At 46.2% G+C, this 20,365-nt stretch overlaps 1 protein-coding gene across 34 annotated transcripts in view; it reads left to right on the top strand.

Moving 5' to 3' along the window:
* The first annotated feature begins 6,676 nt into the window (after nt 1–6,676).
* LOC141139460 (apolipoprotein L6-like) overlaps nt 6,677–20,365 on the top strand; it is a 149,272-nt gene continuing 135,583 nt past the window's right edge. For 17 of the 34 annotated variants that reach the window (XM_073625592.1, XM_073625578.1, XM_073625564.1 and 14 more), the window contains exon 1: nt 6,677–6,809. In XM_073625592.1, coding sequence (XP_073481693.1) covers nt 6,782–6,809 — 28 coding nt within the window. In that variant the 5' untranslated portion in view covers nt 6,677–6,781. The remainder of the gene's footprint in view (nt 6,810–20,365) is intronic. The other 17 variants (XM_073625589.1, XM_073625575.1, XM_073625588.1 and 14 more) reach the window with 3 other exon arrangements.

The following is a 20,365-nucleotide window of genomic DNA, read 5'->3' as shown; positions in this document are numbered from 1 at the left end:
CTCCACATTTTTACTGCCAGTAACACAGTCAGTGGATGAGCCCACCTCTGGTTTAGGTTCACTAAAGTCTCCCCAATCTGGTTCATGTTTTTCCTATCCATTCTTGGCTAAGGAAGCTAATGTATTCTGAGTGGGAGCACCCAGATAAACAGTTTTTTCCTCCAAAAAAGTTTTTAATACTTTATCCTATGGAGGAAGAGTTTTATAATGGGGAATTCCAGCAATTGTTGCTGCTATATCCTCTGTAAACAAAATCATGACTTGTCCGGTAGACACAGTTACAGTAGACGCTATGAAAGATTCTATTCTCCAGGCCTCACGGCTCATGCTAGGGCTGGTACATGTGTGTAGAATCCTATGGTTGAAAAACTGGTCGGCCGAAGCGCCATGTAAAAAGCTCTTGGCTAGTTTCCCTTTTTATGGTGAACGGTTATTTGGAGACGATCTGGATAAGTATATCCAAAGAATTCCTAATGGGAAAAGTTCCCTTTTACCAGTTAAGAAGCTTTTTTCCTTTAAACGTGCTTCTTCTCCAGTGCCAGGGGCATCAGCCTCCAGGCAGTCACGATGGCCTCCACCGTCAGGTTCAAGAGGTAAACCTCAGGGTCAGTCCCAGGGTCAAAGGAGGACCTGGGGAAGGAAACCCACAAAACAGAATATTAAAGCCTCCTTATGAAAGGGCGACCCTGCTCACTCGAGTGGGGGGAAGACTTCTACAGTTTTTAAGGGTCTGGAACAATGTCAGGACAGATGGGTGGCTTCCTCAATTTCTCTAGGTTACACAAACGCTCCCAGAGATCCAGTGAAAAAGAAGTCTCCCTTTCTAGCTTTGGATCATCTCTTGTTTTAAAGAGTGATATCAATTGCCCCTTTGGAAGAAGCAAGGTTTAGGGTTTTGTTCAAACCTGTTCACGGTTCCAAAACCAAACGGTGATGTCAGACCCATTTTTGGTATCAAAGCTCTAAACTGGTTTTTGAATACCCGTTCTTTTCGCATGGAGTCAATCTGATCAGTAGTCTCCATCCTACAAGAGGGAGAACTTCTGGCGTCAATCAACATCAAGGATGCTTATCTCCATGTGCCGATTTTTCCCCCGCTCAACAGAAATTTCTACGTTTCAAGGTAGAAAATCTTCATTTCCAGTTTGTAGCTCTGCCTTTCGGTCTAGCTACTGCACCTCGAGTGTTTACAAAGGTCCTGGCTCCACCTTTGGCCAGGTTAAGGGCTCAAGGTATAACAATACTAGCCTACTTAGACGATCTTCTCTTAATAGATCAATTGGTAGCCCGCTTAAACCAAACTTTGGTCACCGCAGTCAGCTACCTGGAATACCTAGATTGGATTCTCAACCTGGAGAAATCCTCCTTAAAACCATTAAGGAGATTGCAGTACTTGGGGCTGATCATAGATACAGCTCAGAAGAGAGTGTTTTTTGCCCCGGGAAAGGATCCGTTCCATAAGGGAACTGATTCAGTTGGTCAAAACAAAGAAGAATCGTTTCTTATGCGCAGTTTCATTCAAGACTGCTGCAAAACAGTATCCTGTCAACTTGGAACAAAAGTGTCCAAGATCTGGACTTTCCAAAGCATTTATCCCCCGATGTGCGTCAGAGCCTCAATTGGTGGTTGATATCCAAGAATCTTCAAGAAGGAAAAATCCTTTCTTCCAGTTACCTGGAAGGTGGTAACAACAGATGCCAGCCTTCTGGGCTGAGGAGCAGTCCTGGAAGAAGCATCTGTTCAAAGAAAATGGTCCAAATCAGAGTTGACTTTGCCCATCAGTATTCTAGAGATTCGGGCAGTGCGCCCGGCCCTTGAGGCCTGTACGCCCAGACTACGGAATTGTCCTGTCAGGATCCAATCTGACAATGCCACAGCTGTCGTCTATATCAATCACCAAGGGGGCACGAGAAGTCGTGCGGCCCAGAAAGAGGTGAATCATATTCTATCTTGGGCAGAAAACAACATCCCTTGCCTATCAGCAATTTTTCACTCCAGGGATAGAGAATTGACAGGCGGACTACTTGAGTTGCCAACAATTGTTCCCGGGAGAATGGTCCCTTCACCCTGACATCTTTCTGTCAAAGATGGAGTATTCTGGATGTGGATCTGTTTGCGTTCAGGTTCAACAACAAGATCGACAACTTTGTGTCAAGGACAAGGGATCCGATGGCATACAGAACAGATGCCTTGGTTTTTTCCATTGGATCAGTTTTTTCACTGATCTATGCGTTCCCTCCTGTTCTGCTGCTTCCGCGCCTTCTCGCAGGAACAAGCAAGAAGGGAAGGAGGTGATTCTTGTGGCCCCATCGTGGCCCAAGAGATCTTGGTTTGCCAAGATCGTAAAGATGGCAATAGGGGACCCTTGGACCCTACCACTATGGCCAGACCTTCTCTCGCAAGGTCTGGTATTCCACCCTACCTTACAAACGCTAAAATTAGCGGTTTGGCTATTGAGACCCACATTCTAAAAGATCGTGGGCTGTTAGCTTCAATAGTTTCTACTTGGTTAATGCTAGGAATCTGGCCTCCAGAGTCCTATACTATAGAATCTGGAAAGCATATGTCTCCTAGTGTGAATCCAGGGGTTGGCACCCCAGGAAATATGTCATAGGTAGGATCCTTGAATTCCTACAGATAGGATTAGGAATGAAGCTGGCCTTAAGTACTATCAAAGGCCAGGTGTTGGCCTTATCGGTCCTTTTTTTCAACAACCACTTGCTTCACTCTCTCTGGTTCGTAACTTTGTTCATTGGGTAACGCGGATTAATCCTCCAGTTTGGTCACCCCTGAACCCTTGGGACTTAATTTTATTCCTGTCGGCTTACAGAAGCAGCCTTTTCAGCCAATACGAGATATTCCCTTGGTCCTCTTGACGGGGGAAAAATAATTTTCTTGGTTTCCATATCTTCTGCAAGAAGAATATCAGAGTGGGCTGCTTTTTCTTGTAAAGTGCCATATTGGTTTATTCATAAGGATGAGGTTGTATTGCCGCCTCATCTTGAATTCCTACCGAAGGTAGTATCGGGTTTTCATTTAAACCAGGATATTGTTCTGCCTTCATTTTTTTTTCCAGAACCTCGTTTCTGTGGGAGAAAGGTCACTACATTCTTTTGATGTGGTGAGAGCGGTCAAGGTCTATTGACAGTGACCGCTCAGATTCATAAAACAGATGTTTTGTTTGTCTTGCCAGACGGTCCTAAAAGAGAACAGGCAGCGTCGAAATCTACCATTTCTAAATGGATTCATCAAGTGATTGTTCAAGCTTATGGTTTAAAGAGGAAAATTCCAACAAGAAGACCCTGTAGGTATATCGGTCTGATTTGATTTACATATAAGATGATGTTTCCTCTGGTTGTCCCCCCAGGGGTGCATTCTGACTAACCACGCACCTATAGCCACCCACCTATTGTAGACTTTTTCTTGGGAGACACCTGTCCACCTGTCGTATATCACATATCCATGTTAATTGCTGAGCATTACACTTATCCTGTTATTTTTAGCAGCAAGCTAGGGGGTTGTTTTGTTGTTTAACTGGTTTAGGCCAGTAGTTAAGGTATGATATGCCTTGCCTAATGTTTTATGCACTTCGAGCCGGGGAATGCCCAGAGGCTCTGTTATGTAACATTTCTTTTTCTGAAATAAATAAAAAGGTTTAAAAAAAAAAATTAAAGAGGAAAATTCCTCCTTTTCATATTAAAGTGCACTCCACCAGGGCTGTTAGTCAGTGGTGTATTTAGGTTTTGTGCTGCCCTAGGCCTGACTAAACTCATGCACCCCCCCTAATTTAAATACGACCCACCCCTTGCTGCTGAGGCCACACCCCTTCCTGTTTAAGACCCACCCTATCATCTGTAAACTACACCCCTTCCTCTTTAGGCTCATTTGGCACCTTTCAGGGGGGAGGGGGGAACGGGTACTTGTTTTTGACAGGTACCCTTCCCCACACCCTGGAGACAGCGCTGCCTCCTCTGAAGTTCGGCCCCCCTCCTCCTTCCTCCACTGGGGCATTCAGAAAATGCAACGCGCTTCGCATACGTGCAGTAGTGAACTGTCCGGTTTGCCTTACCATGAATGATGGTGGCAAAACCTGAGAGCCTATCCGAAAATCGACTGAGGTGTTGACATCGCGGGATCCCTGGACAGGTAAGTGTCCTAATATTAAAACTCAGCAGCTACAGTATTTGTAGCTGCTGAGTTTTAATGTTTTCACGGGGTGGGGGCGGGACTCCTCTTTAATGAGTTTGCATTGATTTCAGCATTGATGGAGCACTTTATTGCAATATCATGATCTGCATATTAATGCACTTTCACTAAATGTGGACTGTTTAAAGGGTTTGCATTGATTTTAGCATGCATGGAGCACTTTGCACATGCCAGTGGTGGCTGGTGCTCAAAATTCTTGGGGGGGTGCAAACAAACTAAAAAATTCTGAAAAAAAGACATCAATTGCATCCTCACTGTGCCCCATCAAACGCAGCCGCTGTTCCACTAAACGCAGCCACTGTGCCCACCAAACGCAGCCACTGTGCCCATCAAATGCAGCCACTGTGCCCATCAATTGCAGCCACTGTGCCCACCAAACGCAGACACTGTGCCCACCAAACGCAGCCACTGTGCCCACCAAACGCAGCCACTGTGCCCACCAAACGCAGCCACTGTGCCCACCAATTGCAGCCACTGTGCCCATCAATTGCAGCCATTGTGCCCACCAAACGCAGCCACTGTGCCCACCAAACGCAGCCACTGTGCCCACCAAACGCAGCCACTGTGCCCACCAAACGCAGCCACTGTGCCCATCAATTGCAGCCACTGTGCCCATCAATTGCAGCCACTGTGCCCATCAATTGCAGCCATTGTGCCCACCAAACGCAGCCACTGTGCCCACCAAACGCAGCCACTGTGCCCACCAAACGCAGCCACTGTGCCCACCAAACGCAGCCACTGTGCCCATCAATTGCAGCCACTGTGCCCATCAATTGTAGCCACTGTGCCCACCAAATGCAGCCACTGTGCCCACCAAATGCAGCCACTGTGCCCATCAAATGCAGACACTGTGCCCATCAAATGCAGACACTGTGCCCCACCAAATGCCACTGTGCCCATCAATTACAGCCACTGTGCCCACCAAACGCAGACACTGTGCCCATCAAATGCAGACACTGTGCCCCACCAAATGCAGCCACTGTGCTCACCAAATGCAGCCACTGTGCCCACCAAACGCAGCCACTGTGCCCACCAAGCGCAGCCACTGTGCCCATCAATTGCAGCCACTGTGCCCATAAATTGCCACCATTGTATTTGTGCAGAGAAGATCTGGACAGCCGCACACAGGGATGAGCAGATAAAATCTTCTTTATTCAAAACATGGCATAAAATCAGTACATGACACCGCTGGAGCAACACAGCTTACCCGCTAATGCGTTTCACGCTCTTACAGAGCGCTTACTCATAGCTGGCTTACATAAGAGTGATAACCACTTTTATACATAAAACATACTCGTCACATGACCTAGCATTAATGAGATAATGCTAGGCAGCTGAAGGCTAGCAGCAGGAGATCTCAGTGCTCGTTAGCTAGGTTAATGACGTGGTGGAATCACATTTGATACAAATATAGAATAGGAAAACTAGCATTTATTTATTTATACACTTCACACATGTGTGTTTATACTTGGTTCACAATAAAAATCCTTTTGGATATTTCAGTCTCACGTCAGTTACATTCTATATACTTTCATTATTTTTACACTTTATTATCTGTCACAATTCCATCTCAAAACCAAGCAATTCACATAGGTTATTCACTTTTATTACCTCGATTTTCAACTCTATTTTTATGTTTATTTATGCTTGTTTCTCCTATTCTATATTTGTATCAAATGTGATTTCACCACATGTCATTAACCTAGCTAACGAGCACTGAGATCTCATGCTGCTAGCAGCCCACGGTGGCCGCCTTGCTGTAGCGGGTGGCGCTGCTGTGTATGGGCGTGCTTGGCAGAGGGTGGAGGGGCGTGAGCTCTGCTAAGCACGCCCATACACACGCCCCTCCACCCTCTGCCAAGCACGCCCATACACAGCAGCGCCGCTACAGCAAGGCGGCAGCCGTGGGCTGCATGCGTGCGGGGGGCGGCTGCGGGAGCCGGGAATCGGGTGGGGGGACTTCTCTCATGCGGGGGGCGGCTTTTTTTGCTGCCCCCTGCAAAGTGCCGCCCTAGGCCTAGGCCTTGTCGGCCTAGGCCAAAACACGGCCCTGCTGTTAGTGCTTCTTGGACAATGCATCACCAAGCCTCCTTGGCTCAGATCTGCAAGGCCCGCAACTTGGTCTTCAGTCCATACATTTACCAGATTATATCAAGTAGATGTAAAAGGTTATGAGGATATTGCCTTTGGGCGCAGTGTACTGCAGGCTGCAGTATAAGTCCTTTTGTGTCTTGGTGCCCTACTTTTGTTGTGTCTCCCTCCCTTTAGGTGGCATTGCTATGGGACATCCCACATAGTAACTACTATGGCTCTATGTCCTATGATGTACGATAAGAAAATAGGATTTTTATAACAGCTTACCTATAAAGTCTTTTTCTTTGAAGTATATCATGGGACACAGAGGTCCCTCCCTTCTTGGTATACACGTTTATTGCTTTGCTACAAAACTGAGATACTCCCAGTAGTGGGAGGGGTTATACAGGGAGTGCACTTTTTAATTTAGGGCATGTCAGTGTCCATCACCTGAAGGTGGCCTATAACCCACATAGTAACTACTATCGCTCTGTGTCCCGTGATGTACTTCAAAGAAAATGATTTTACAGGTAAGCTGTTATAAAAATCCTATTTTTTTTTCTGAACAATATGTTTTATTTATTTTAGAAAATCAAGATGAGGAAGTACATTCTTCGCTTTCAAATAACATATGAGTTACAGAAATCCCATCATCAAAAATAAACAGAGAAAGAACACAATGTTCCGTTTACAAAGTTTGAAATAAAAAATGATCTTGCAACTGTCGGGACGTCACAGTTTAAACATATTCTGAATGATGGGAACAATAAAAAGTAAATAAAATGTAAAGGTAGTGCAATAAACCATCATATTTTCCTTAGTCTGTGCCAAGTTGCTGGTGGGGTAAGCAAACAGGAAAGGTACGTTAGGGAGAGGCAGTAGTAAATGATCAGAAGGGAGTGTAGAGTGTAGAAACAAGTTGAACATAGCCTATTGCAATAATATATAAATGTGTTGAGTAATAAATAAATTGGAGCTCATTCACATAGGTGCTTTTTTTTTTCCTGTGATTGGAGCTGTGTGCAGGCAGCCTATGTTACTCTATAGGGACACAGCAGCTGTACGAACACAGCCACAGGTCCTAATTTGCAGGTGTGTAGATGCTGGTGTATGGCCCTGAATACAGACAGTGGGACCCTTCACTAACACCTGTCAAATTAGGACCTGCGGCTATGCATGTACCACCGCTGCATCCTTCTAGAGTAACAGGTGGCTCCAGCTGCACAAAAAAAAACGCTCATTCACACTGTATGGGCCAGAGAACTCGTGCGCATGAGCCCTTAATATTTTGTACTATTTTTTTTTACTTTTTATTTATTTTAATGTTTCAAAATTGTATTTATCTATTTATTTTACAATGCTGGGGGTGGGGGTGGTTGGTGAAATATCATGTCCCTTTAAGACAGAGAAAGGCTGAGAATATTAATTCCTCTGTCCCTTTCTCTGCAGCCTCTGCACATAGGGGGTCCTGTTTATTTACAAACTGAAGCATAGTAAACACTGATCACTCACTGTGTTCATTCACAAAAGGAAGGGGCTAGTACACACAAGCACACAGGGGAGTCTGAGCAGCTGGGCGATCAATACAGCTGGGTGGGGGGGCATCTATAAGAACCAATCCTGTTGTGTGTCTCTCTCTGCAGCAGCTGAAAGCTGGTGAGAGGGAGAGGAGGAGAAACCGGCTTTCAGTTGCTGCAGGGAGAGGCACACAAGGGCATCTGTTCCTGTATGAGCTCCTCCGTGCACAAATCACTCCCTATCATGGCCATATCCAATTCCCATGCTGCCCGGGTCCCCTGGAGCCAGTGATGCTCAGGGTAATTCTGGGCACACCCTGTGCGCACCTATTTGAACCAGTATTTCGATTTTGCTATGTGCTGTATGAAATGTTATCAGATAACACATACAGAATGCATTAGCTAATGTTCCCAAAGTTTATAAAATTTTGAACATGTGTTATCCTTCATCCCGATCATCTTTTCCACGGAACACTGAGAATTTAGATTTTGCATTACTTCCCTAAGTTGTTAGAGGGGCAGTTTATCTCTTTTCCCTAGTAATGTTTAGCTTAGCTGCAAGTAATAAGTGAATAATTATGGTTCTATGAGCACTATGGAAATCAGAGACAATTACAGTGGGGACGGAAAGTATTCAGACCCCCTTAAATTTTTCACTCTTTGTTATATTGCAGCCATTTGCTCAAATCATTTAAGTTAATTTTTTTCCCTCATTAATGTACACACAGCACCCCATATTGACAGAAAAACACAGAATTGTTGACATTTTTGCAGATTTTTTAGAACAGAAAAACTGAAATATCACATGGTCCCAAGTATTCAGACCCTTTGCTGTGAAACTCATATATTTACCTCAGGTGCTGTCCATTTCTTCTGATCATCCTTGAGATGGTTCTACCCCTTCATTTGAGTCCAGCTGTGTTTGATTATACTGATTGGATTTGATTAGGAAAGCCACACACCTGGGGGGCGTGGCCTGACTCTGCATGGCGTAGGACGCATCTTCCCTGAGCTCCGGTGAATACTCCTGATATTTCTATTATCCTGCGACTCCAGAGTAAGCTTTTACCTCCAGCCTGGTGTGGAAAGGTGCCCCTGGTCCCCAACAGTATGTCTCCACTGAAATCCAGCAAAACAGCGGTGGCTAAGCTGGCACAATACCGCCGACAAGAAGGAGAGGAGCGGGAGGAAGATGGCGGCGCCGAGCAGGAGACAGGAGAACGAGGCATGAGAGACACAGACAGACTGCTTGAGGCCATCACACTGTGCCGCACCTCTCTCAGAGCACAAATCGAGGAGGTTAAAACTGATATCTCCTTGATAAGGCAAGACTTTCAAAAATTAAGGTAAAGGGTCAAGGAGGCAGAGACCCGAATAAGCAGCACTGAAGATGCCATCCCGCCATTACAATCCAAATCAGAACACATGCAGCGACAGATCACACAACTGATTGCCAAACAAGATGAAATAGAGAATCGTATGAGGAGGTGCAATATTCGTCTAATTGGTCTCCCGGAGGGAGTTGAGGGTAAGGACCCTTCTACTTATTTGGAACAGTTACTTATAAGTACTTATGGCCACGAGGCATTCTCCCCCATGCTAACGGTTGAGAGAGCACACCGCATGCCGGCCTGACCTCATCCCATGGGAGCCCCCCCTCGCACCTTTATCGCCAAGTTTTTAAATTATAAAGATCGGGATGCAGCCCTTCGGATGGCCAGAGTGAAGGGAAACATCCTCATGGGAAACAACAAAGTGGCAATCTTCCCAGATTTTTCGGCCGACATACAGAAAAGGCGTCAAGGATTCATGGAGGCAAAGCGGCTGCTTCGCACACAAAACCTGAAATACTCCATGCTATACCCTGCTCGCCTGCAAATAGAAAGTGGGGATCGTGTTCTCTTTTTTGATGACCCGCTGGAAGTTACCTCATGGTTGGAACGTAGGATGGAACTCAACAGGGCTGATTGATTAAGTAACCTCGGAGTAATGCGGTGAGACATAAACCCCCCTTTTTTTATAATTTTTTTTTTTATTTTTTATTTTCCTTCTTTCTCTGGATGCACTGTGGCTCTGGTTCTACAAAACAATTTTAAGGCAAACCCGCCTTTGTTTGGCCTTGACTGATCTATGGTCATTTGCAGCCTCTCTAAGCTGACTGTAACTCATCATATTGGCCTGAGGAGACCTGGATTTAAATTAGTGATTATCTCATTGGTAATATGCACACGGAATCGGTGGAGCATAATCCAACACCAGCCTCTACTAATAACTATGAGTTGACTTGACAAGCTTTACTATTCCCCTTTCGGGGGAGCGCACAGCGCAGCTAATTTTTGCTCCGTTAACCACTGGAACTAAAAACCCCTTGTTCTGTTGACGAGGGGGGGAAAAAATATTGGGACATGTCATTTATACACAGCTGGTTGCATCAGAGATTCGCAGCTCAGCCTCATCCCCTACGAGGATATGGGGCAAGAGTATGGTGTCAGTGCATGAGGCTGAGTTGCATATGTTTTTTCCTGTCCCTATTGCTCATATGTCTGACAATATTGTTGTTTCTAGTTGGTAGTTCACAAAAGTTAAGGGAGGATGCCCGCACAAGTTGGGGTGGGTGCAGGGCAGGGAGGGGGGGGATTTTTACAGTCATGTCCATGGTGTAATAAGGAAGATATGGAAAGGGAAAATGTACGTGTACAAATATACTGAATGGAAATCGCACACACGACTAATTTTATTTGTGTTCCTGGTGCTGTACAGGTGCTGGGATTTGTTTGTCCTCTCACAGGACCATACAACACCAGTTAGAATTGTGTGGGATTATTTACTAAATGTACCGATATGGCGTCTATAAAATTCCTAACTTGGAATGTAAGTGGCCTACGTGACAAGATCAAACGGTCGGCAGCCCTTTCATTCCTGCAAAAACAAAGAGCAGACATAATTGCGTTGGTAGAGACGCATATAGAGGGAAGGTTCCAGATGGCCCTACGCAGACCATGGGTGGGATGGGCTTACCACTCCGCCCACGCAACCCATGCTAGAGGAGTCTCGATTCTAATAGCCAAATCGGTGCATTTTGAAATGTGCGAAGTGCTTACAGATTCACAGGTTCAATATGTGTTTATACATGCCAATGTATGGAGAACCATTTCTTATTATGGCTTTTTACATATCGCCCCCACTCTGCACAACTGTAGTAATGGAGGGATTCACCTTCATGTCCCGGTACCCCAACATACCAGCAGTATGGATGGGGGATTTCAATACCACCCTTTGTCCAGCCCTAGACAGGCTTCAGAATGCGCGGTCTCCAGGGCTTGATACGGACAGGACAAAGTTCTCCAAGATGATATCCGCCTTCCACTTAGTGGACACGTGGCGCCATAAGTATCCAAAGGCTAAGGCCTACCTCTGTTTTTCCTCCACCCATAATTCCATGTCACGTATCGACTTTGTCCTCTTGTCAAGATCCCTAACACCACGTATTCTTGATACCGCATTTTGTCCCAGATTACTATCCGATCATAGTCCATATTGGATTACCCTAAGTATCCCCATAGATAAACCTAGGAGGCCCTGGTGATTGAACCCATTCTGGCTGTCCCTATTGCCGGAAGACAACGGCCTCCAAAACCTTTGGGAATGCTACTTTACGGAAAATGATCAAACAGCCTCTTTCTCAGCAATTTGGGACTCCTTCAAGATATACGCCCACACGACTTTATCTTCCCTGATAAATAAAATTAAGGCAGACTCAGCTGACACTTTTAATAGGGTGGTAGTGGAATTAAATACAACTGAGCAAGAATATGCCTCCAACCCCACTCCAGACATAGCCGATCGACTTAAAATGCAATCTAGAATAGTGAATCAAATCCAATTCTCTAAAGCCAGACAAAAGCTATTTTTCACCAAACAAAAATTATTCGAACATGGAGAAAAAGCGAGTAAGCTACTGGCGTACTTGGTACACAGTGAGGATAGACCCCTAGTAGTCATTACTCTGCAGAGTCCGGAAGGTCAACCAATTACGGATCCCTATGTAGTGACAACTAGATTCAGGGATTTCTTTATGGACTTGTACAAGACAAAAACAACAGGTTCCACAGAATTGAGAGAGAACTTCTTCCACAAAATAACTCTGCCTCAATTAACAAGTAAACAAATAGATCTATTAGAAGCACCCATAACTACAGACGAAATAGCTGCTGCTATGGCGAGTTTTGCTAGATCTAAATCCCCAGGCTCGGATGGTCACCCTATCGAGTTTTACTCTCAGTTCAGTTAATTAATTATACCTAAGTTGCTCAAGTTATACAACCACCTATTTGAGACATTTACTCTAGCCCCATCCATGAGAGAGGCCACGATAATTCTCCTCCCTAAACCGGGGAAGGATCCGGGTTATCCAGAGTCCTATCGACCCATTTCTCTACTCCAAGTAGATATAAAAATCCCTGCTAAGATACTGTCATTACGACTTAACCAGGTAATACTGTCACTAATACATGCTGACCAGGCGGGCTTTATGCCAGGCCGTAATACATCCTTTAATCTTCATAAATTATATATCAACTTACAAGCCAAACATGCAGAGGTTGGTTCAAGAGTGATAGTAACCTTAGATACGGCCAAGGCGTTTGACTCGGTGGAGTGGGAGTATTTGTGGAGATGCCTAGAGGGATATGGCTTTGGCCCGAAATTCATTAAATGGGTACAACTGCTATACCAGTCACCCACGGCCAAGGTTGTAGCTAAGGGTTGGACCTCAGAACAGTTCAATCTCAGCAGAGGCACAAGACAGGGCTGTCCCCTGTCCCCGCTTCTCTACGCCTTGGCCGCAGAACCTTTGGCTATATCCATCCAAGCATATCCGGAAATACGGGGTCTAGAATCAGGTACCCTTACAGAGAAAATCAGTATGTATGCGGACGATACGCTATTATACTTGGCAGATTCGGGCCCTTCCTTGCAGATGGCACTACAAACCATTGAAAAGTTTGGAACCTTTTCTGGTTTGAAAATTAATTGGGAAAAATCACAAATTTTGTCTATGGATAGTTTCCCACCGTCTGAGATGCAGGCCAACTTAACACTCCAACGGGTTAGCATCATAAAATATTTAGGAATACATGTCTCTAAAACACCAGCTGAATACATTCAACTAAATATAGAACCTCTAATTGCTCATATAAAATCCAAACTTAAGGTATGGGCTCGTCTTCCATTAGGGGTATGGGGCCGTATAAATTTAACCAAAATGATTCTCCTACCTAAAATTTTATATGTAATATGGCATACTCCGATATATGTACCCCTAAAATACTTCAAAATCATTGAGGCCCTTCTTAAACTGTTTGTCTGGGGACCCAGTAGGCATAAATTGGCATGGCAGGTACTCATTACCAGACTTTAACCTGCATTATGTAGCGTCACAGATGTCCCAACTTTATCATATTGACAAGACAGATAGAGATAGGTTTCTTCAATTACTTTGTCCCAAGCGAGTTAGGAGAACCAAGGATTCAATTTACGCGATAGTAGTAGAATCCAGTAGTACAGAACCACACAGTCACAATCAAACCCTATTATACCATTATAGCAAAATATGGGATATAGCTTTGAAGAAATTGGGAATCCCTCGGCATGATGATCATACTCCATATTTGCCGGAGCTCATGCAGCTACCAGATGTGGATTTATGGACCACTCATGAGGTCCTATACCTACATCAACTTATTACAAATGGAACTCTTAAATCCTTTGAGAATCTTGCAGAGGAATTCTCACTCCCTTCTCACATGATGTATAGATACCTACAAGTCAAACACGCGGTTCAGAGGCAATTCCAGGTCTCCCTCCCTCAGCCCACTCCTAATGCCCTTATGGCAATAGTAAAGGATACTGACCCCCGAAAATTAATTTCGGCGTTCTATAATATCCTGCTAACCCCCACAGCTTCTAAACTTGCATATGGACTCAAGCCCAGCTGGGAAAGAGCGATAGGACCTTTGGAGGATGAGGAATGGGAGGAGGGCATGGAATCTTCCAGGGCTGCTTCGCCCAAACTATCGGATAGACTGATACAGATTTTTGTACTTCATCAGGCATACCTCACCCCACTAAGGGTTGCTAGATATAGAGAGTCCCAATCTGTTCTATGCCCAATGTGTGGGAAAGAGCCGGGCACAATTATTCACCTATTGTGGTCATGCCCCCAAATTCAGGGACTTTGGGCGCAGGTCGTGACGTTCCTACATGATAATATGGGATCACCGGTAACACTAGACCCCAAGCTGTGTCTCCTTGGGATACTACCCGAATCTATTGATAAATACACTAAAACCTTTTTACAGGAAACTTTGTTTTCAGTGAGAAAAAGGAAAGCCACACACCTGTTTATATAGGACCTTACAGCTCATAGTGCATGTCAGAGCAAATGAGAATCATGAGGTCAAAGGAACTGCCTGGAGAGCTCAGAGACAGAATTGTGGCAAGGCGCAGATCTGGCCAAGGTTTAAAAAAAAATTTCTGCTGCACTTAAGGTTCCTAAGAGCACAGTGGCCTCCATAATCCTTAAATGGAAGACGTTTGGGATGACCAGAACCCTTCCTAGAGCTGGCCGTCTGGCCAAACTGAGCTATCGGGGGAGAAGAGCCTTGGTGAGAGAGGTAAAGAAGAACACAAAGATCACTGTGGCTGAGCTCCAGAGCTGCAGCTGGGAGATGGGAGAAAATTGTAAAAAGTCAACCATCACTGCAGCCCCCCACCAGTTGGGGCTTCATGGCAGAGTGGCCCGATGGAAGCCTCTCCTCAGTGCAAGACACATGAAAGCCTGCATGGAGTTTGCTAAAAAAACACCTGAAGGACTCCAAGATGGTGAGAAATAAGATTCTCTGGTCTGATAAGACCAAGATAGAACTTTTTGGCCTTAATTCTAAGCGGTATGGGTGGATCAAACCAGGCACTGCTCATCACCTGTCCAATACAGTCCCAACAGTGAAGCATGGTGGTGGCAGCATCATGCTGTGGGGGTGTTTTTCAGCTGCAGGGACAGGACGACTGGTTGCAATCGAGGGAAAGATGAATGCGGCCAAGTACAGGGATATCCTGGACGAAAACCTTCTCCAGAGTGCTCAGGACCTCAGACTGGGCTGAAGGTTTACCTTCCAACAAGACAATGACCCTAAGCACACAGCTAAAATAACAAAGGAGTGGCTTCACAACAACTCTGTGACTGTTCTTGAATGGCCCAGCCAGAGCCCTGACTTAAACCCAATTGAGCATCTCTGGAGAGACCTAAAAATGGCTGTTCACCAACGTTTACCATCCAACCTGACAGAACTGGAGAGGATGTGCAAAGAGGAAGGGCAGAGGATCCCCAAATCCAGGTGTGAAAAACTTGTTGCATCTTTCCTAAAAAGACTCATGGCTGTACTAAATCAAAAGGGCGCTTCTACTAAATACTGAGCAAAGGGTCTGAATACTTAGGACCAGGGCCGGGACAAGGGGTGGGCAGGAGGGGCGGCTGCCCTGGGCACCATGGTATCATGTGAGGTGGGGGCACCTCAAGGAAATTAGGGGGAGGGGATTTGGGGAGCGGCAGGGGGTAATAATTTTTCTAGGAGGACAAATTTTGGGAGGTGTGCTAGGAAAGGTGATTTGGGGGGGGGGATTTGTATTGGGAGGTGGGATGGGGGAAGAGGATTGGTGCTAGGAGGGGGGATTTTGTGCTATAAAAGTAGTATGGTAGAGGGGAAATATATTTTTTGAGGGGGGGGGTATTTTGTGCTAGTAGGGCTGATTGGGGGTATTTGTATTTGTGCTGGGGGGGGGATATATGTGCTAGGATAGGGGATTGTGGAGAGGAATTTGTGCTTGGGGGGGAAATTGGAGGGATTTGGAGTGTGTGTGTGTGTGTGTGGGGGGGGGGAATCCGTGCTTGGAGGGGAAATTTAAGGGGTAAAGGATTTGTGCTAGGAGGGTTTTTTTTGGGGGGGGGGTAGATTTGTGCTGGGGGCATATGGAGGAAGAGAGGGTGTGAGCTGGGGGGGGGCAAAGATTTGTGCTGGGAGAAGGGATTTCGGCAGGTTGTGGATTTGTAATGGGAGGAGGGGGGGGGGTAGGTTTAGGGGGTGAACATGCAGATTAGTGCTCAATTTTTTTTGGGAGGGGGATTTTTACTGATACAATGTTTTAAATCTTGGGGGGGGGGGGGGCACAATTTGGAATGTTTGCCCTGGGTGACCTGGTCCCAGCACTGCTTAGGACCATGTGATATTTCAGTTTTTCTTTTTTAATAAATCTGCAAAAATGTCAACAATTCTGTGTTCTTCTGTCAATATGGGGTGCTGTGTGTACATTAATGAGTAAAAAAAAATTTACTTAAATGATTTTAGCAAATGGCTGCAATATAACAAAGAGTGAAAAATTTAAGGGGGTCTGAATACTTTCCGTCCCCATTGTATATGGAGTAAGTTTGGTTCAACTAACTTTAACCCTCATGGGAAGATGTAACTCTGTTGGGAGAAAATGGTTAGAAGATTGGAGTGGCTTTTAATCTAGATTCTGGGCTGGAAGGGTGGGGGTGTAACGACTCAAGAAAAATTAGCGTTTAGTGAGAAGGCAAAGCTTATAGTTCCAAAGCTGTGGACAGATGGGGTTTTCCATTTGATGTGCACTGCAATGCCTATCTAAAGCATATGAGGCCCATAGGCGTGCGCAAGGGGTGTGCCAGGGGTGCCTGGGCACACCCTAATCCTGGGGTTGGCAACCTGTCAATGGTGGGCAGGTGACAGGTACACCACAACCCTTCCTTGCCGACCCTCAGAACCTAGACAGGAGAGGTGGCGTGGGTGGAATTTAGTGGAACCGATCTGTATTTTCCTCCTGCAGCAGCTGAAGTTAGGCTTCTCCTCTCCCTTTTGTCAACATTCAGCTGCCACAGGAGGAAAATATAGGGGATCGGTACTAATATATGCCACCCCCGCCACCCCTCATTACCTGTTCCTCTTCCTTCTGTTGCCCGGGTCTCCCATGTCCTCCCTTGCTCCTCCTTCCTCCCTTTGTTTCAGAATGGAGAGCGGGGAAGAGGCTGGTAAGTATGTCAAATGCATATGGGTTGGAGCTTTGAGGTGCACACCCTAATGCAATAGGCTGCGCCAGGGCCATCTTTAATATTGACTGGACCCTGGGCAAAACCTTGCCCCCCCCTCCATGCAGTTTCGCTCTCCACCTGCTCTGAGACATACAATAAATAGCAGCTAGACTAAAAATCTGTTTACTGAATCAGATCAGGCAGCAATTGGTTGCCAGAGGTTACAGTGTATCATTACTGCCGACTGACTGGTTGCTAGAGGTTACAGCACACATTACGGCTCACTGATTAGTTGCTAGAAGTTACAGCACATCATTTCTGCTTACTGATTGGTTGCTAGAGGTTACAGCACATCATCTCCTCACTGCCTGCACACCATGGACTGGGGAGGTGAGGGGACTCATTAATAGACAGAAAACCCCTAGGGATCCTAGGACTCCTTGGATCAATGGCAATGCTGTTTTTTTTTTTTTTTTTTTTTTTACTTACTACCAATATAAAGAGGAGTTTCAACACTGGCCACCAATGTAATAGGGGTTTACACTGACCACTAATGTAATAGAAGCATTCACAGTAACCACCAATGTAAAGAGGGATTTACACTGACCACCAATGAAGGGGGACATTCACACTGGCCACTAGTGTGAATGAAAGGATTCTACACCAAGCACCAATGCAATGAGAAGATTTACACTGACCACCAATGTAACTGAGACATTTAGCCTGCGTTCACATTTGTGTGTGTTGGGAACGCATAAAAAATTGCTTTCCTGACACCACAGAAACATGCTGCCCTTTAGCAGATACACAGCAGTGCCATTAATTGTTTTTGTGTGATTTTGAAAAAGGGTTTTGGACTTTCTTACGCATTTGTAGCGCATTGAGCAGTCCATTGAAATGAATGGGCTGCTCTACACGTGACCTACATCTTTATCCACTCTGTCAGTACACATTTGCATCCTTAAACCCCTGCTAACCTCTGCACCAGTGGCGGTGCGTCCATAAAGGGCGCAGGAGCGCCGTCCCCTCTCTCCTGTCACCTCTTTCTCACCATAGATAGATTCATGCATTGCATGAATCTATCTATGGTCGCTGCTGCTGCCCTCTATTCAGGTGTCTGACCTCTTGTCGGGCTCCGGGCACCTGAATTACAGCGGCGGGGTATTTTTTGGAAGTGCCTGATTAGAGCCGTGGGCTCCAATAGGCATCCTGATTAGAGCCATAAGCGCTAATAGGCTTCCAAAATAAATTGCTTTCCTAACACTGACCCGCCTTTCAGCTAATCAGGTGCTCAGGTTTGGTTACCTGTCACCTGATTGGCTTAAACAACAGGCGCTGTGATTGGAGGAGCAGGGACGCGGAGGACGCCACCGTGACCTGCTGCAAGACAGGTAAGTCCCGACTCCTGGGTGATGCACACTGGCAGCATTTGATGGGGCACAGTAGTGGCAATTGATGGACACACTGACAGCAATTGATGGGGCACACTAGCGGCAATTGATGGGCATCCTGGCAGCAATTGATGGGCACACTGGCAGCAATTGATGGGGCACACTGGCAGCAATTGATGGGCACATTGGCAGCAATTGATGGGGTACAGTAGCGGCAATTGATGGGGCACAGTAGCGGAAATTGATGGGCACACTGGCAGCAATTGATGGGGCACAGTAGAGGCAATTGATGGGCACAGTGGCAGCAATTGATGGGCACACTGGCAGCAATTGATGGGTACAGTGGCTGTGTTTGATGGCACAGTGGCTGCGTTTGATGGGCACAGTGGGTGCGTTTGATGGGCACAGTAGCTGCATTTGATGGGCACTGTGGCTGCAATTGATGTTTTTTTTTCAGTTTGTTTGTGCCCCCCCAAAAATTGTGAGCACCAGCCGCCACTGCTCTGCACCCCAAACCATCCCCATCCTCTCCACTCCAATTCCCCTCCCCTTTAACTTTACCTGCCTCCTCTGCTCATCTTTGCACCCAGCTTCCTTACCTCCATACATCCCCTCCTTGCTCACCTGTGCACCCCAAACTGCAATTCCTTCTTTGCCCACCTCTGCACATCCCTCACGACCTTTCATCTCACTAATTTGCTTACCTTTGCAGAACAGGCTGATGGTAGGCTTAATGACCACAGTTGTAGGCAGGACTTTCAAGCATGCCCCTTTATCTCCCCAGTGGGCAGCATTCAGTATAGGTGATGGTGGATTTGACTTCAGAGGGCATGATATACATATGAATACTGCCTCTGTTTACATATGAATTCTGCTGGTCCGCCACTATTTACATATGAATGCCAGTATTTACATGTAAACACAGGGTCTGCAGGTGAGTCATCTGTACACAACAATAGGGCAGAGCTGGGCAGCAATAGTAACAGAACTTCACACTGAGATATCAGGACACAGCACAGGACTAAAACCTCAAGGGACAAGGGAATTTAAACTGGGATAGTTGGCAAGTATGAGGCAGCTTCTTTGGGCCCCAACAATAACAGGGCCCAGGGCAGCTGCCCCTTTTGCCCTGCCTTAAAGACGGCCCTGGGCTGCGCACACCTATGATGGGGCCTTAACCAGTTGTGGACCTTGGACAGCTACTCTGGTTCATTTTTCTTTGGACAGCCTGGGTCCTATTCAAATGTATTTGCATTACATACAAAGCTGGTCAAATTCAAAGTGATGTTCAGTGAACCAATTAGAAAATGAACTCAGATATATTTGTCTCATAACTAAACATCACCACCGCTTCCCCAGACTTCCGGGTAGTAGAATACGGGTCCTGAATGCTTACAGTGCAGGCTACAGCTGCTAACAAGTGGGGAGAAGGAGGGAGCAGGGGGATGGTTTTCCCTTGGCGCTCTGTTATTCAATGGGGGCATGGCCAGGAACACGCACACAAGGGTGGTCGAGAGCACACTGCAAGAGAAAGGAGCCACCTTAAAATTGGAAAGGAGGGCAGTGATCAGAGCGCAGTTTTACCTGGACTAAATGCAATGTTTCCCACAAAATAAGACTTTTGAACTGGCTTGAAAAAGGAGGCCTTATGCCGCGTACACACGAGCGGACTTTCTATCCTACTTGGTCCGGCACACTTTCCGACGGACTTTGTCCGCCAGGTGCGCCGGACTTTAAAACGAACGGACTTGCCCACACACGCCGGGATTTTCCGGCGGGCTAAGTCCGCCCGTCTTTCCGACGGACTTTCGCCGGAGTTCCGGCGGACTTTCAGAATGAACGGACTTGCCCACACACGGACAAGTCCGTTCATTTTGAACGTGACTCAGGTGCGACGGGACTAGAAAAGGATGTCAATCTTGCCGCTTTTATCGGCTAGATTGACACCTTGCGAGCCCCGTCGCGGGGCATACCAGGCCCTTAGGTCTGGTATGGATTATAAAGGGGAACCCCGCTACGCCGAAAAAACGGCGTGGGGTCCCCCCTAAAATCCATACCAGACCCCGATCCGAGCACGC

Source organism: Aquarana catesbeiana, linkage group LG04 (genome assembly GCF_042186555.1).
Source record: "Aquarana catesbeiana isolate 2022-GZ linkage group LG04, ASM4218655v1, whole genome shotgun sequence".
Taxonomy (NCBI): domain Eukaryota; kingdom Metazoa; phylum Chordata; class Amphibia; order Anura; family Ranidae; genus Aquarana; species Aquarana catesbeiana.
This window is presented reverse-complemented; position numbering and strand designations above follow the sequence as displayed.